This window comes from Oncorhynchus mykiss, chromosome 21, assembly GCF_057628025.1.
Source record: "Oncorhynchus mykiss isolate SJ-2025 chromosome 21, ASM5762802v1, whole genome shotgun sequence".
Lineage (NCBI taxonomy): Eukaryota > Metazoa > Chordata > Actinopteri > Salmoniformes > Salmonidae > Oncorhynchus > Oncorhynchus mykiss.
This window is the reverse complement of record NC_143042.1, coordinates 47,503,974-47,522,108: the sequence shown is the minus strand read 5'-3', so window position 1 is coordinate 47,522,108 and position 18,135 is coordinate 47,503,974. Positions and strand designations below refer to the sequence as shown.

Here is an 18,135-nt window from a genome sequence, read left to right as displayed (position 1 = left end):
AGACAAATTGGGATATCACAAAGCGTCAACTTCACAATTGGTTTTAGTTGATTTTGTACAGTTATGTAATGATACGAGAGGTCAAGGTTGGGTCTGAGCCACTCACCAGCGGACACAGTCTGTGTGTTTGCGGTAGTGGCGCTGTGTGCGGTTGTTGATGTGGTACAACACCACCACACAGGCGATGAAGTACACCGCCTCACCCGACGACAGCAGGTACAGGTTGGCCCGGCAGTCCCGTCCTCGGTAACCGTAACTATGCGGCTCCAGTCAAGGTGACATCACTGAAGCGTCTCATTGGTTCATCAGTCTAAATCATTAATTGAGCCTAAAGCAATTTCACCCACAGCTACACCCATAATACGTGATTTATGGATGACATAACTTCCATTTACCTGTGCAGAGGATGGCTTGGCTCAAGGACATTCGATAACTTAAATATGTTCCTCTGACTGATGGGCAATATGGACTTCAGGGCTTTCATCCAAGAAACTTAGCACTATAGAATATGAAACATTCTAATCAACCATGAATGGAATTTAAAAACTAAAACGCTGCATTATCAACTGGTCATGACTTGTGGGAGGGACTCAGGAAGGATACACCCAATCGAGTTCCAGTTTCTCTACAGGTGGCTCCATCCTCAGGTCCTCGTAGTTCTGGATGTTGGAGGGGACATACATGGTGATTGGTCGACCACGGATGAACATCTTGATTGATTGACCTGTCAGCCAATGAGAGAGGGTGAAAAATAATGTAAGACAAGACTGGACATTGGATACATATTAATCTCCAATCATTACCATGGGTTAATATGAACTTAATCTTATCCTCAAATGTTTTGCTCTTTCAACAGCCTGCCTAAACTACCAAAGACCTGGTGAGGCTACAATATCTACCAATAATTCACTCCATAACAATAAGTCAACAGTCTGTACCATTAGCCTGTATGAATCCCAAGCACCTACATTTAGTTGAATGACATAACAGTTAACACATGACGTTTCATACCTTGGGTTCCTCGTCTGGACCCGGGAGATCCTACGAGAAGAGAGGAAGAGAGACAAATAAACAAGGAACCTAGGAACACTAAATCACAGCTGATTCCAGCAGAGCAGATCATGCTTTGACATTACGGACCCTTCGGGACCAGATTCAGAGCCGGTCGAATGAGGTCTATGAGCAAACCAGAGGGGTGGTTTTCCAACACCAAGCCTGTCATCTAGACGACTGTTACTTCAATTTAAAAGGTTTGGGGAGAGAATGGGTTTTACATGTTGATGGTTCTGGTTTGGGATGTTTCTGGTGGGAATCTGTCTGTCTCGCTTTGAAAAGGTTGTAAAACTAAAAAGCAGGGCTCACGTCACAAGGGAGGGAAAGTCTGCAGTTTAACTATATAGTAATGACCTGTTTTGTTAGGTAGATTTCTTTTTATTAGTCATTGTTGACCCTATTTGGAATATCCCCATGGGTCTACCTCATACCACTCCTGGACCCTGTTGAAACACATCAATGACTGCTTTTGATGGATTTAAAATGGAGTGGCATTTTCACCCGATTACCATTCAGTTAGGAGGTAGTGAGTAGGATATAGTTCAATTCAGTTATCGCTTATCTATAGGACCTGGTTACACTTTACAGCCCTCTCATGATGCAGGAGAGGCAGTTAAGAGACAACCTAACTCATGCTGAATACAGGCAGACCTGTCTCAGGCCAACTCAGACAGAGAAAGTTAATAAGTCTAGTCCTGGACAGCTCACAGAAAGAGAGAAAGAGACCAAAAAAACCACACAAAAAATATAAATATTTTTGGCGTCCTTCCTTCTCCGGTAAAACATCCATCATCCCGTCAGGAGTCTGGGAGTGGTGCGACAGCACGGCTTACCACAATGGATGGCTTTCCAGGGAGCGTTGGAGTACTAAACAGACTCTCCCATGTTTAACGGCAGAACCGGCTGCTGCTCTGCCTCGGGAAAAGGTGACTGTAAAAATAAACACTGCTTTTCCTGTGATCCCAGTATGATGAGAGGTATTTTCTGACAATGTTTTTATTTCTGTGTGTGGTGGGCGGAGAAATGGACAGTGATGAACTCTAAATGACCTTTAGCCCCATAGACGACTAGATGATGCAATGTCCAGTGGTCAGTCACTTGTTGCAGTAGTAGTAGTAGTCTCCGATACGGACTTATGCTCTTTTGAAGGCTCACTCCGTGCACTCTCTGTCTCGTAGAAACCCCTTGTCCTGTGGATCACTGATCACATTTACAGACTATTATGCTACTCTGATGGGCGTATGAAACTGACTTCACGCGAACTGAATCCCCATTAGGTTCAACTGGTAAATACTTAGAGACAATATTAAATACATTAGAAGAGGGACTGTGCTTTAACTCTCTCTGGTTTTGGAACGAGTCCCATTATAAAGCTAAACCACACTCAAAGCCAACACTAGTTAAAAGCTGAAAAGTTAACTAAGCGCGAGTATTGCGCTGTCTGAATACTATGTTTGACATTTTGTAGGCAGTTTAGTGTCCCAAACTAAAGAAGGGGAATGAAAAATTACAGCCAGATCTGGCCAGCAGTCAGTCATTTAAGACTACATAGAGTTTGAATAATGCATTATAGAACGTCTAAAGTAGGGTTGCAAAATTCCAGGAACATGCAATAAATTCCCTTGTTTTCCAGAAGTCCTGGTTGCAACCCGAGTCTGGACAGAGACTAGTGTTGTTGGATATGCATTACCTGCTCTGGCGATAAGATCCTTGGTCCGGCTGTGAGAAAAGATACAACTGTTAGACACAGACACATTATATCCAAGAGACTCTTTCAACCACTGGGACCAAACGTTATATTATACAGTCTTTGGGCCCAGCTCACGCAACTGGGAGATCAAGACTTTTCATGGGAAAGTCATTTTATTATAGTAGAAGTAGAAGGGAACTCCAACGAGTGACTACTTGGGGAAATACGTAATGTTTATGCAGTCGTAGGAAAATGTGATGTGAGAATGAGTTTGAAAGACAATCTTGCTGATGGATGGGACTTCCCTCACCTCTCCTGACTGGGGGATCTGTTGAGTAGGTTGGCCGAGGATGCCGCCTTTTTGTCCAGCAGCTTCTTTGTCTTCTCCTGGGGGTCCTTCACCAGTTTCTCACTGTTCCTGCGAGCTCTGGACAATGAGTGGATAGGCAGCATAAGAGGATTTATATGCAGGGTTCCACACACACACACACACACACACACACACAGATGAACGTGTGTTTCAACGTGTATTCTATGATGGGGCATATTTTTCCTGGAACACACACACAGATTTTCCTGATAATGACTTGCCCAATAATTAGAGGAAATGGCCCTTGTCATGTAACCAATGATGTTCCAACACAACACGTAATAGGAAGTGAAACAGAGATGACCTCCTCCCCACTGGACACAGCCGTCAGTTCAACGTCTAGTTTTGATTTATATTTGGTTGGGTTGTCAACTAGAGTGAATTCAGCACGAAATCAATAACAGAAAAATTCACCTGTCATTGTATTTAATCTAAAAGCGCCCTGACGTTGATGACATGTTGCAAATCCAATTCGTTTTCCATGTTGATTCAACATCATTACATTTTTTTTTTTAGGTTTGAAATGATGTGGAAACAATGTTGATTCAACCAGTTTTTGCCCAGTGGGTCTCCACTGTGGCGCCTAGTGATAACACACATGCATATAGTACGCAGTAGATCAGTTTGGAACTGAATAGCCCAGTTCATATCCTTGTACATAACTTAAACACCACTGTCTTAGTACCTCTTAGTTTCCATGGTGTGGCAGGGTTGAGCTAACAGACTTCTTCATGGACAGAAACATATGCTATCAATTGGCAACAGACCTCTTGCAAGTAATAATTAGCAAACAAAACAACAAAACACACAACCACAAATGTGCATGCATACACACAACCACAAATGTGCATGCACACACACAACCACACGCACGCAGAGGAAGCTGTAAAATGATTTGTGTGATTATAGAGCAGCATGCAGCGAAAGAATCTCCCAAAAGAATGTCAGATGAAAAGCCCAGTTGAAATATCCACATGGAGGAAATCATGCTGAATCAATCCATGCTTGAATTAAAGGATGAGGCTCAGATTTGATTACCAGGTTAGTGTACACACATTTAGCCCCCGTCAAACAAATGGAAAATAACCCAGCAGCCGGATCCAGCGGGAGACACGTAATGTATGCTCCTTGGTACTGAAGGCTTTCCATAACGCAACCTAATAGAATCAGAAAACTGACTACCGCAAACTGATTCTTAGATTAGGGTTGTGACACTGGTGTTTTGTAGTAATAAAAGCATAGAGAATAGGAGACAGTGTCAAAAAGAGGTGATTTCCCCAAAAAAACCATGCAATCGGGTAGGAATGGAGAAGAGAAGTAGAGGTGGCGACAACGCACAGGGGTTTCTTCTTGCCCTCCAGGATGGTGGAGAGAGGTCCGCTCCGGGGGCTGGCGGACAGGTCCTTAGGGGGGGCTGGGGACCCCGAGATTGGGGTCTGGGAGGCTGAGCTCAAGCTCTCCGTGGAGCCATTTGGGTCCTGGAGGTCATCTCTTTGGAGGTTCCTGGTGGCGGTGGGGTGGATGGCCTCCTCTACGGAAGACGCCCAACTCAGGTCCTTCTCCTCCCCTTCCTCGTCCTTCTCCTCAAGTTCTAGTCCGTGGATGTGGTGGAACTTGGCCCGAGCCTCCTCCGTCAGAGACATCCCCTCGGGGAGGGCATCCTCCAGGGAGAGGCTCTGGACGGGCCTGGTGAGAGCCAGGGGGACCCTGTCTAGCTCCTGGTCCTGCACCAGAGGAGTGAGGTCTGTCTGGGTAGCCCGATCATACGTTGGGGTCTTATGTATGAGGCCCGGGGAGTCCCCATTAGAGCCATTCTCACCTTCAGTGCTGTTTAGTACTTGGCTAAATACACACACAGTATAGAGTTGAGATTAATAATAGAGAGAATACAAACAATCATCATTCAGAAAACTATTAATTTACTAAACTCTAATAAGACTTTCCTAAACAAGTTAAATGCTGTGAGTGAGTGAAAGGACTCACTGGACAGTTTATTAAGTACACCACACTGTTCTCGAAAATTGATCGCTCCTACAGACAGTGAGTCACGTGGTTGTGGATTGCTATATAACGCAGGCAGACCGACGTCGACTAATTCAGTTCCTGTTCGACAGTTTCTGTTCGGCAAAACGAGTGACCGAAGCGACTTTGAGCGTTGCATGATCGTCGGTGTCAGGCACGTATCTCAGCAATGACTGGGCTTTTCATGCACAACAGTGTCCAGAATTTACCGAGAATGGTGCAAAAAAGTAAAAACAACCAGTCATCGGCAGTCCTGTGGGCGAAAGCAGCTTTTTCACGAGAGAGGTCGAAGGAGAAGGGCAAGAATGGTGCAAGCGAACAGGTGGGCCAGAAACAGACAAAAAACAGTGCAGTACAACAGTGTTGTGCAGAAAGGCACCTCAGAACACAAAACTCATTGGTCCTTCTCACAGATGGGCTATTGCAGAAGACGACCACACCGGGTTCCACTCCTATCAGCTAAAAACAAGAAGAAGTGGCTCCAGTGGGCACACAATCACCAAAACTGGACAATTGAGGAGTGGAAAAACATTGCTTGGTCCAACCAATCCCGGTTCCTGTTGCGTCACGCTGATGACACAGTCAGGATTTGGCTTAAGTTGCATGAGTCTATGGACCCAACCTGCATGGTGTCAACAGTACAGGTTGGTGGTGTACTGGTGTGGGGAATTTTCTCCTGGCACACGTTCGGTCCCTTGATACCATTTGAGCAACAAATGTTTCCGACATCTTGTTGAATCCATACCACAAAGAATTCAGGTTGTTCTGGAGGCAACTAGATGGATGAACCTAATAAACTGGCCAGTGTGTACAGTATAAAACTACATTACATTTGTATAGCGCTTTTCATTATACAGTTACATCTCAAAGCTCTACAGAGGGGGAAAACATGATATACAATAAAAACAATGTACATTTTGAATCAAGGCAGGTAAAAATAGGCTAGGTGCTAAATACATTTTAGATTGGGACTAGGACTATGAAAAAGACAGTCTATGAATGTTACACATAAATATACACACCTACCTACCTACCTACCTACCTACATACAGTTGAAGGCGGAAATGTACATACACTTAGATTGGAGAAATTAAAACTATTTTTTCAACCACTCCACAATGTCTTGTTTACAAACTGTAGTTTTGGCAAGTCGGTTAGGACATCTACTTTGTGCATGACATGTAATTTTTCCAACAATTGTTACCAGACAAATTATTTCAATGTATCACAATTCCAGTTGGTCAAAAGTTTACATACACTAAGTTGACCGTGACTTTAAACAGCTTGGAAAATTCCAGAAAATTATGTCATGGCTTTAGAAGCTTCTGATAGGTTAATTGACGTCATTTGAGTCAATTGAAGGTGTACCTGTAGATGTTTTTCAAGGCCAACCTTCAAACTCAGTGCCTCTTTGCTTGACATCATGGGAAAATCTAAAGAAATCAGCCAAGACCTCAGAAAAAACAATTGTAGACCTCCACAAGTCTGGTTCATCCTTGGGAGCAATTTCCAAACGCATGAAGGTACCACATTCATCTGTACAAACAATAGTACACAAGTATAAACACGATGGGACCACGCAGCCGTCATACCTCTCAGGAAGGAGACGCGTTCAGTCTCCTAGAGATGAACGTACTTTGGTGTGAAAAGTGCATATCAATCACAGAACAACAGCAAAGGACCTTGTGAAGATGCTGGAGGAAACAGGTACAAAAGTATCAATATCCACAGTAAACCGAGCCCTATATCGACATAACCTGAAAGTCCGCTCAGCAAGGAAGAAGCCACTGCTCCAAAACCACAATAAAAAAAGCCAGACTACGGTTTGCAACTGCACATGGGGACAAATATCGTACTTTTTGGAGAAATATCCTCTGGTCTGATGAAACAAAAATAAAATTGTTTGGCCATAATGACCATTGCTATGTTTGGAGGTAAAAGGGGGAGGCTTGCAAGCCGAAGAACACCATCCCAACCGTGAAGCACGTGAGTGGCAGCATCATGTTGTGGGGGTGCTTTGCTGCAGGAGGAACTTCACAAAATAGATGGCATCATGAAGGGGGAAAGGTATGTGGAAATATTGAAGCAACATCTCAAGACATCAGTCAGGAAGTTAGTCCTTGGTTGCAAATGGGTCTTCCAAATGGACAATGACCCCAAGCATACTTCCAAAGTTGTGGCAAAATGGCTTAAGGACAACAAAGTCAAGGTATTGGAGTGGCCATCACAAAGCCCTGACCTCAATCCTATAGAAGATTTGTGGGTAGAACTGAAAAAGCCTGTGCGAGCAAGGAGGCCTACAAACCTGACTCAGTTACATCAGCTCTGTCAGGAGGAATGGGCCAAAATTCACCCAACTTATTGTGGGAAGCTTGTGGAAAGCTACCTGAAACGTTTGACCCAAGTTAAACAATTTAAAGGCAATGCTACCAAATACTAATTGAGTGGATGTGAACTTCTGACCCACTGGGAATGTGATGAAAGAAATGAAAGCTGAAATAAATCATTCTCTCTACTATTATTCTGACACTTCACATTCTTAAAATAAAGTGGTGATCCTAACTGACCTAAGACAGGGAATTTTTACCAGGAATAAATGTCAGGAATTGTGAAAAACTGAGTTTAAATGTATTTGGCTAAGGTGTATGTAAACTTCAGACTTCAACTGTAACATTCTGGTCATGAAGTCTAAAGACTGTCAAACTATGCCTTATTTCCACACATTGATCATGTTTGAGCCATATCTTCATATATGGCTCTGGACAAACATGCCAGCCAACCCATTCCATGCCCACAGTCCCTCTGCACTGGCCTGGCACAGTACCTGGTGGCAGGGTGGCGGGGGCTGTCCAGAGCTGAGCTGGAGGACAGTTTACGGGAACTGGAGAAACCGTCAGAGCAGTAAACCTGGTTCAGGACACGGGAGGCTGCAGGGTTTACTGAGGGCACAAAATGGACACAATCACACACATTTAGTGCAAGGATGGAATTTTCATAGAAGCACAAGACATGGGTAGGATAATGTATCGGTTACAGCTTATTGCTTGTGTACTGTAGTTAATCATCTTCAACCCTTTTCACACTACTGATCTTCAACCCTTTTCACACTACTGAGCCGAGCTGCACTTTACCGGCCTGGTTAAACATTCAAGATATTTGCTGGAACCGTGCTGTGAAGAAAATATCCAAGCCAGCACAGTACAGTTCGGGCACAATAATGTTAAGAGTACAACTGTGGTCTGATGGTTGGCCATCCACCTGCGATGATCTGCTGTTTAAGCAGGGGGATCAACTGGTCGTGGAGGCGGAGCCTGCGTAGCGCGTCGGCCAGTGATGACTTCAGCAGCATGATCTCATCTTCCTGTGCCTGCAGACGCCCCTCCATCATGGACACACGGTCTGGGTACTCAGCGCTGCTCCCGGACACGTCATCTGTGCAGACGGACCATGACAACAAATCAGGAGACAGTATGGAACCACATGCTGTCAGATCATTTGTGGATATTGGGGAAAATAAGGACAACCAATGGTAATCTATATCCAACTCAATGCTGTCACTCAATTGGCAGATAGGAATGTCCTCTAGACAAATGACATATAGAAGTGAAGTACTACTATCAATACCAATGCATAGGTTGGATACAACTATAACATGCAAGATGGAAAAACTAAACAAATGCAAGCAGTAAGACATGACCCTGGTGTTGTAAATACTGCTAACAGCCAGGAAATATTCCTCAAAAGAGACTTCCATTCTGCATGAAAATGCGCCTCCGGACTAGAAAGCCAACATTAATGGCCTCATCCAGCACTGTCTACAATTTAAAAGGTTGGGATGACACTTCATGAGTGGAGAGAAACATATTTACTTAGGCTACTTGAACATCATGGTACTCTGACGCTGCTAATTTACTGAACAAAGTCCTTTTCCATCACAAAAAGAAGGCAGGAGACTTACCACCATTAGTAAAAGAAGGCAGGAGACTATTACCACCATTAGTAAAAGAAGGCAGGAGACTGTTACCACCATTAGTAAAAGAAGGCAGGAGACTATTACCACCATTAGTAAAATAAGGCAGGAGACTATTACCACCATTAGTAAAAGAAGGCAGGAGACTATTACCACCATTAGTAAAAGAAGGCAGGAGACTGTTACCACCATTAGTAAAATAAGGCAGGAGACTATTACCACCATTAGTAAAAGAAGGCAGGAGACTGTTACCACCATTAGTAAAAGAAGGCAGGAGACTTACCACCATTAGTAAAAGAAGGCAGGAGACTATTACCACCATTAGTAAAAGAAGGCAGGAGACTATTACCACCATTAGTAAAAGAAGGCAGGAGACTGTTACCACCATTAGTAAAAGAAGGCAGGAGACTTACCACCATTAGTAAAAGAAGGCAGGAGACTATTACCACCATTAGTAAAAGAAGGCAGGAGACTGTTACCACCATTAGTAAAATAAGGCAGGAGACTGTTACCACCATTAGTAAAAGAAGGCAGGAGACTATTACCACCATTAGTAAAAGAAGGCAGGAGACTTACCACCATTAGTAAAAGAAGGCAGGAGACTATTACCACCATTAGTAAAAGAAGGCAGGAGACTATTACCACCATTAGTAAAAGAAGGCAGGAGACTATTACCACCATTAGTAAAAGAAGGCAGGAGACTATTACCACCATTAGTAAAAGAAGGCAGGAGACTATTACCACCATTAGTAAAAGAAGGCAGGAGACTTACCACCATTAGTAAAAGAAGGCAGGAGACTTACCACCATTAGTAAAAGAAGGCAGGAGACTATTACCACCATTAGTAAAAGAAGGCAGGAGACTTACCACCATTAGTAAAAGAAGGCAGGAGACTATTACCACCATTAGTAAAAGAAGGCAGGAGAATTACCACCATTAGTAAAAGAAGGCAGGAGACTATTACCACCATTAGTAAAAGAAGGCAGGAGACTGTTACCACCATTAGTAAAAGAAGGCAGGAGACTATTACCACCATTAGTAAAAGAAGGCAGGAGACTATTACCACCATTAGTAAAAGAAGGCAGGAGACTATTACCACCATTAGTAAAAGAAGGCAGGAGACTATTACCACCATTAGTAAAAGAAGGCAGGAGACTGTTACCATCATTAGTAAAAGAAGGCAGGAGACTATTACCACCATTAGTAAAAGAAGGCAGGAGACTGTTACCACCATTAGTAAAAGAAGGCAGGAGACTGTTACCACCATTAGTAAAAGAAGGCAGGAGACTATTACCACCATTAGTAAAAGAAGGCAGGAGACTGTTACCACCATTAGTAAAAGAAGGCAGGAGACTATTACCACCATTAGTAAAAGAAGGCAGGAGACTGTTACCACCATTAGTAAAAGAAGGCAGGAGACTGTTACCACCATTAGTAAAATAAGGCAGGAGACTATTACCACCATTAGTAAAAGAAGGCAGGAGACTATTACCACCATTAGTAAAAGAAGGCAGGAGACTATTACCACCATTAGTAAAAGAAGGCAGGAGACTGTTACCACCATTAGTAAAAGAAGGCAGGAGACTATTACCACCATTAGTAAAAGAAGGCAGGAGACTGTTACCACCATTAGTAAAAGAAGGCAGGAGACTATTACCACCATTAGTAAAAGAAGGCAGGAGACTGTTACCACCATTAGTAAAAGAAGGCAGGAGACTATTACCACCATTAGTAAAAGAAGGCAGGAGACTGTTACCACCATTAGTAAAAGAAGGCAGGAGACTATTACCACCATTAGTAAAAGAAGGCAGGAGACTATTACCACCATTAGTAAAAGAAGGCAGGAGACTGTTACCACCATTAGTAAAAGAAGGCAGGAGACTATTACCACCATTAGTAAAAGAAGGCAGGAGACTGTTACCACCATTAGTAAAAGAAGGCAGGAGACTATTACCACCATTAGTAAAAGAAGGCAGGAGACTGTTACCACCATTAGTAAAAGAAGGCAGGAGACTATTACCACCATTAGTAAAAGAAGGCAGGAGACTATTACCACCATTAGTAAAAGAAGGCAGGAGACTATTACCACCATTAGTAAAAGAAGGCAGGAGACTGTTACCACCATTAGTAAAAGAAGGCAGGAGACTATTACCACCATTAGTAAAAGAAGGCAGGAGACTGTTACCACCATTAGTAAAAGAAGGCAGGAGACTTTTACCACCATTAGTAAAAGAAGGCAGGAGACTATTACCACCATTAGTAAAAGAAGGCAGGAGACTATTACCACCATTAGTAAAAGAAGGCAGGAGACTTACCACCATTAGTAAAAGAAGGCAGGAGACTTACCACCATTAGTAAAAGAAGGCAGGAGACTTACCACCATTAGTAAAAGAAGGCAGGAGACTATTACCACCATTAGTAAAAGAAGGCAGGAGACTTACCACCATTAGTAAAAGAAGGCAGGAGACTATTACCACCATTAGTAAAAGAAGGCAGGAGACTAACCACCATTAGTAAAAGAAGGCAGGAGACTTTTACCACCATTAGTAAAAGAAGGCAGGAGACTGTTACCACCATTAGTAAAAGAAGGCAGGAGACTGTTACCACCATTAGTAAAAGAAGGCAGGAGACTATTACCACCATTAGTAAAAGAAGGCAGGAGACTATTACCACCATTAGTAAAAGAAGGCAGGAGACTATTACCACCATTAGTAAAAGAAGGCAGGAGACTTACCACCATTAGTAAAAGAAGGCAGGAGACTATTACCACCATTAGTAAAAGAAGGCAGGAGACTTACCACCATTAGTAAAAGAAGGCAGGAGACTATTACCACCATTAGTAAAAGAAGGCAGGAGACTATTACCACCATTAGTAAAAGAAGGCAGGAGACTATTACCACCATTAGTAAAAGAAGGCAGGAGACTGTTACCACCATTAGTAAAAGAAGGCAGGAGACTTACCACCATTAGTAAAAGAAGGCAGGAGACTATTACCACCATTAGTAAAAGAAGGCAGGAGACTTACCACCATTAGTAAAAGAAGGCAGGAGACTATTACCACCATTAGTAAAAGAAGGCAGGAGACTGTTACCACCATTAGTAAAAGAAGGCAGGAGACTTTTACCACCATTAGTAAAAGAAGGCAGGAGACTATTACCACCATTAGTAAAAGAAGGCAGGAGACTATTACCACCATTAGTAAAAGAAGGCAGGAGACTGTTACCACCATTAGTAAAAGAAGGCAGGAGACTTTTACCACCATTAGTAAAAGAAGGCAGGAGACTGTTACCACCATTAGTAAAAGAAGGCAGGAGACTTACCACCATTAGTAAAAGAAGGCAGGAGACTGTTACCACCATTAGTAAAAGAAGGCAGGAGACTTTTACCACCATTAGTAAAAGAAGGCAGGAGACTGTTACCACCATTAGTAAAAGAAGGCAGGAGACTGTTACCACCATTAGTAAAAGAAGGCAGGAGACTGTTACCACCATTAGTAAAAGAAGGCAGGAGACTGTTACCACCATTAGTAAAAGAAGGCAGGAGACTGTTACCACCATTAGTAAAAGAAGGCAGGAGACTTACCACCATTAGTAAAAGAAGGCAGGAGACTGTTACCACCATTAGTAAAAGAAGGCAGGAGACTGTTACCACCATTAGTAAAAGAAGGCAGGAGACTATTACCACCATTAGTAAAAGAAGGCAGGAGACTATTACCACCATTAGTAAAAGAAGGCAGGAGACTATTACCACCATTAGTAAAAGAAGGCAGGAGACTTACCACCATTAGTAAAAGAAGGCAGGAGACTATTACCACCATTAGTAAAAGAAGGCAGGAGACTTACCACCATTAGTAAAAGAAGGCAGGAGACTATTACCACCATTAGTAAAAGAAGGCAGGAGACTATTACCACCATTAGTAAAAGAAGGCAGGAGACTATTACCACCATTAGTAAAAGAAGGCAGGAGACTGTTACCACCATTAGTAAAAGAAGGCAGGAGACTTACCACCATTAGTAAAAGAAGGCAGGAGACTATTACCACCATTAGTAAAAGAAGGCAGGAGACTTACCACCATTAGTAAAAGAAGGCAGGAGACTATTACCACCATTAGTAAAAGAAGGCAGGAGACTGTTACCACCATTAGTAAAAGAAGGCAGGAGACTTTTACCACCATTAGTAAAAGAAGGCAGGAGACTATTACCACCATTAGTAAAAGAAGGCAGGAGACTGTTACCACCATTAGTAAAAGAAGGCAGGAGACTATTACCACCATTAGTAAAAGAAGGCAGGAGACTGTTACCACCATTAGTAAAAGAAGGCAGGAGACTATTACCACCATTAGTAAAAGAAGGCAGGAGACTGTTACCACCATTAGTAAAAGAAGGCAGGAGACTGTTACCACCATTAGTAAAAGAAGGCAGGAGACTTACCACCATTAGTAAAAGAAGGCAGGAGACTATTACCACCATTAGTAAAAGAAGGCAGGAGACTGTTACCACCATTAGTAAAAGAAGGCAGGAGACTTTTACCACCATTAGTAAAAGAAGGCAGGAGACTGTTACCACCATTAGTAAAAGAAGGCAGGAGACTTACCACCATTAGTAAAAGAAGGCAGGAGACTGTTACCACCATTAGTAAAAGAAGGCAGGAGACTTTTACCACCATTAGTAAAAGAAGGCAGGAGACTTACCACCATTAGTAAAAGAAGGCAGGAGACTGTTACCACCATTAGTAAAAGAAGGCAGGAGACTTTTACCACCATTAGTAAAAGAAGGCAGGAGACTGTTACCACCATTAGTAAAAGAAGGCAGGAGACTGTTACCACCATTAGTAAAAGAAGGCAGGAGACTGTTACCACCATTAGTAAAAGAAGGCAGGAGACTGTTACCACCATTAGTAAAAGAAGGCAGGAGACTGTTACCACCATTAGTAAAAGAAAGCAGGAGACTGTTACCACCATTAGTAAAAGAAGGCAGGAGACTATTACCACCATTAGTAAAAGAAGGCAGGAGACTATTACCACCATTAGTAAAAGAAGGCAGGAGACTATTACCACCATTAGTAAAAGAAGGCAGGAGACTTTTACCACCATTAGTAAAAGAAGGCAGGAGACTATTACCACCATTAGTAAAAGAAGGCAGGAGACTATTACCACCATTAGTAAAAGAAGGCAGGAGACTTACCACCATTAGTAAAAGAAGGCAGGAGACTATTACCACCATTAGTAAAAGAAGGCAGGAGACTATTACCACCATTAGTAAAAGAAGGCAGGAGACTATTACCACCATTAGTAAAAGAAGGCAGGAGACTGTTACCACCATTAGTAAAAGAAGGCAGGAGACTATTACCACCATTAGTAAAAGAAGGCAGGAGACTATTACCACCATTAGTAAAAGAAGGCAGGAGACTATTACCACCATTAGTAAAAGAAGGCAGGAGACTGTTACCACCATTAGTAAAAGAAGGCAGGAGACTATTACCACCATTAGTAAAAGAAGGCAGGAGACTATTACCACCATTAGTAAAAGAAGGCAGGAGACTATTACCACCATTAGTAAAAGAAGGCAGGAGACTGTTACCACCATTAGGAGGAAAGAAGTTAAAGCATATGTTTCTGGTTTTCTCAACCTTTCGCAATTTCCAGCAGCTAAGCAAAAAAAGGAGTGGAATGTTCTAATTGTTTATCATCGGGTTGTGTTTAGGGAACAGGGTTGAGCTAAAATGATTGTTGAGTGTCAGTAGACCTACTTTCTCTAAAGTAGTGCACACGTGTGGGGACTGCCTATTCCATGATGATTCTGGACATGTCTACGTTTTCTGCTAATTTCCTGAGACATTGCAGTAGGAAGACTTGTTAATAATTAGGTGGTGTTTAACAAAAGGATAGGAGTCTGTTAGGATATTAATGAGTCGCCACAGACTTACATTTGATCTATATGCGTGTACGTTTTGGGATTGGGTCTATTCGATCATGTGTGTTTACATTTCCAACGAATTCCCTCAGATTTGAAAGCAAAGAAGACAGCATTCCTGTATGTCGCAATGTCATATGAACAATGATCAGACCCTGAGCCAACTGCAGCTTGTTTTTAGTGCGGCCTACAGTACTTTCAGCGTTGTTTGACCACATTTGCTATGTTTTAGTGTGTTTAACGTTTCAGGATGTATTAGTCTTATACATGGGTTACGCAACAAAATGCTTACTTCCTTCTCGACAATGCAACAACAAAAATAAAGAATAGTAACAAAGTAAATGGCTCCGTAGAATATAATAAGTAAAGAATAATCAACTCAGGGCTCTATGCGTTCTCTGGAGAAAAAACAAACAAACGACGTGGATGGTGGGTTCCACGACGCGCTATTCCACCTCGTTCATTATAGCGCGTAGCGGAACCCACCTTTTACGTCGTTCGTTATTTTCCAGAGAACGCATAGAGCCCTGAGTTGATTATCCCTTTTACACCATGGCTATAATTTAGAACATTTGCCACTGGAAATGTTTTCATTTGCAGGTAAAAATATGTTAAAACATCCACTGAGGTAGCGCGCAAATTTACTAGAGACGGGACAGTAGTTGCCTTGAAAACCAAACAAACAGACTTGCTAGTTTAGATAACCATCAGTCCTAGCTTGCTATTATTAAAATCTAATACCAATAATGTTATCAATTCGACTTTTGCTTTCAAACATAGTCAGTCCATTCTTACATATTCTATTACCATTGAATTATACCTTGCGTTATTTATTTATTTTACCTTTATTTAACCAGAACAAGTTCTCATGTACAATTGCGACCTGGCCAAGATAAAGCAAAGCAGTTCGACACATACAACAACAGAGTTACACATGGAGTAAAACAAACATACAGTCAATAATACAGTAGAAAAATAAGTCTATATACAATGTGAGCAAATGAGGTGAGATAAGGGAGGTAAATGTAAAAATAAAAAGCCATGGTGGCGAAGTAAATACAATATAGCAAGTAAAACACTGGAATGGTAGATTTGCAGTGGAAGAATGTGCAAAGTAGAAATAGAAATAATGGGGAGCAAAATAAATAAATACAGTAGGGGAAGATGTAGTTGTTTGGGCTAAATTATAGATGGGATATGTACAGGTGCAGTAATCTGTGAGCTGCTCTGACAGCTGGTGCTTAAAGCTAGTGAGGGAGATACAGTAAGTGTTTCCAGTTTCAGAGATTTTTGTAGTTCGTTCCAGTCATTGGCAGCAGAGAACTGGAAGGAGAGGCAGCCAAAGGAGGAATTGTTTTGGGGGTGACCAGAGAGATATACCTGCTGGAGTGCGTGCTACAGGTGGGTGCTGCTATGGTGACCAGCGAGCTGAGATAAGGGGGGGCTTTAACTAGCAGGGTCCTGTAGATGACCTGGAGCCAGTGGATTTGGCGACGAGTATGAAGTAAGGGCCAGCCAACGAGAGCGTACAGGTCGCAGTGGTGGGTAGCCTCCATCATTCTTAAATAGAAGAAATTTGCTTCCTAGAGCTGGCCGCCCGGCCAAACTGAGCAATCAGGGGAGAAGGGCCTTGGTCAGGGAGGCTCTACCTTTATGGTAGAGTGGCCAGACGGAAGTCACTCCTCAGTAAACGGCACATGACAGCCCGCTTGGAGTTTGCCAAATGGCACCTAAAGACTCAGACCATGAGAAACAACATGTTCTGGTCTGATGAAACCAAGAATCAACTCTTTGGTCTGAATGCCAAGCATCACGTCTGGAGGAAACCTGGCACCATCCCTACGGTGAAGCATGGTGGTAGGAGCATCATGCTGTGAGAAAGTTTTAAAGCAGCAGGGACTGGTAGTCTAGTCAGGATCGAGGCAAAGAGGAAACTGTTTTCTGCCCCTCCCAAAAGATAGAATTTGTATATAATTGGCCCTCTTTCTGGGACTCACCCACAAACAGGACCAAGCCTGGCCTGCTGAGGAGTGACAGACTCCATCCTAGCTGGAGGGGTGCTCTCATCTCATCTACTAACATAGACAGGGCCAGGCAGCAGGTTGTTAGCCAGCCTGCCACTAGCACAGTCAGTGTAGTCAGCTCAGTTTTCCCCATTGAGACTGTGTCTGTGCCTTGATCTAGTTTGGGCAACACTAAACATGGCGGTGTTCACCTTAGCAATCTCTCTGGAATAAAGACCTCCTCCATTCCTGTCATTATTGAAAGAGATTGTGATATCTCACATCTCAAAATAGGGTGACTTAATGTTAGATCCCTCACTTCCAAGGCAGTTATAGTCAATGAACTAATCACTGATCATAATCTTGATGTGATTGGCCTGACTGAAACATGGCTTAAGCCTGATGAATTTACTGTGTTAAATGAGCCCTCGCCCCCCTGGTTACACTAGAGACCATATCCCCTGAACATCCCGCAAAAGGTGGAGGTGTTGCTAACATAGACAAAAGCAAATTTCAATTCACAAAAAAACTGTTTTCATCTTTTCAGCTTCTTGTCATGAAATCTATGCAGCCTACTCAATCACTTTTTATAGCTACTATTTTGCAGGCCTCCTGGGCCATATACAGCGTTCCTCACTGAGTTCCCTGAATTCCAATCGGATCTTGTAGTCATGGCAGATAATATTACAATTTTTGGTGACTAATATTCACCTGGAAAAGTCCACAGACCCACTCCAAAAGGTTTTCGGAGCCATCATCGACTCAGTGGGTTTTGTCCAACATGTCTCCGGACCTACTCACTGCCACAGTCATACTTTGTGGCAGTGTCCCGTGGAATAAATGTTGTGGATCTTAATGTTTTTCCTCATAATCCTGGACTATCGGCCCATCATTTTATTACATTTGCGATCGCAACAACTAATCTACTCAGACCCCAACCAAGGAGCATCAAAAGTCGTGCTATAAATTCTCAGACAAACCAAAGATTCCTAGATGCCCTTCCAGACTCCCTCAACCTACCCAAGGACATCAGAGTACAAAAATCAGTTAGGTGGTTAACTGAGGAACTCAATTTAACCTTGTGTAATACCCTAGATGCAGTCGCACCCCTAAAA

General features: G+C 42.7%; 1 protein-coding gene across 5 annotated transcripts in view; it reads right to left on the bottom strand.

Moving 5' to 3' along the window:
* The window catches only part of LOC110500717 (echinoderm microtubule-associated protein-like 3), a 51,398-nt gene that overhangs the window by 11,596 nt on the left and 21,667 nt on the right, over positions 1 to 18,135 (bottom strand). Inside the window, exons 2-10 of one of the 5 annotated variants that reach the window (XM_036958162.2) lie at positions 8,394 to 8,567; positions 7,960 to 8,074; positions 4,452 to 4,955; positions 3,799 to 3,840; positions 3,054 to 3,170; positions 2,744 to 2,772; positions 1,012 to 1,041; positions 604 to 724; positions 107 to 256 (exon numbers count right to left, since the gene is read on the bottom strand). In XM_036958162.2, the coding sequence (XP_036814057.2) occupies positions 107 to 256; positions 604 to 724; positions 1,012 to 1,041; positions 2,744 to 2,772; positions 3,054 to 3,170; positions 3,799 to 3,840; positions 4,452 to 4,955; positions 7,960 to 8,074; positions 8,394 to 8,567 (1,282 nt within the window). The remainder of the gene's footprint in view (positions 1 to 106; positions 257 to 603; positions 725 to 1,011; positions 1,042 to 2,743; positions 2,773 to 3,053; positions 3,171 to 3,798; positions 3,841 to 4,451; positions 4,956 to 7,959; positions 8,075 to 8,393; positions 8,568 to 18,135) is intronic. The other 4 variants (XM_090214798.1, XM_090214799.1, XM_090214800.1 and 1 more) reach the window with 4 other exon arrangements.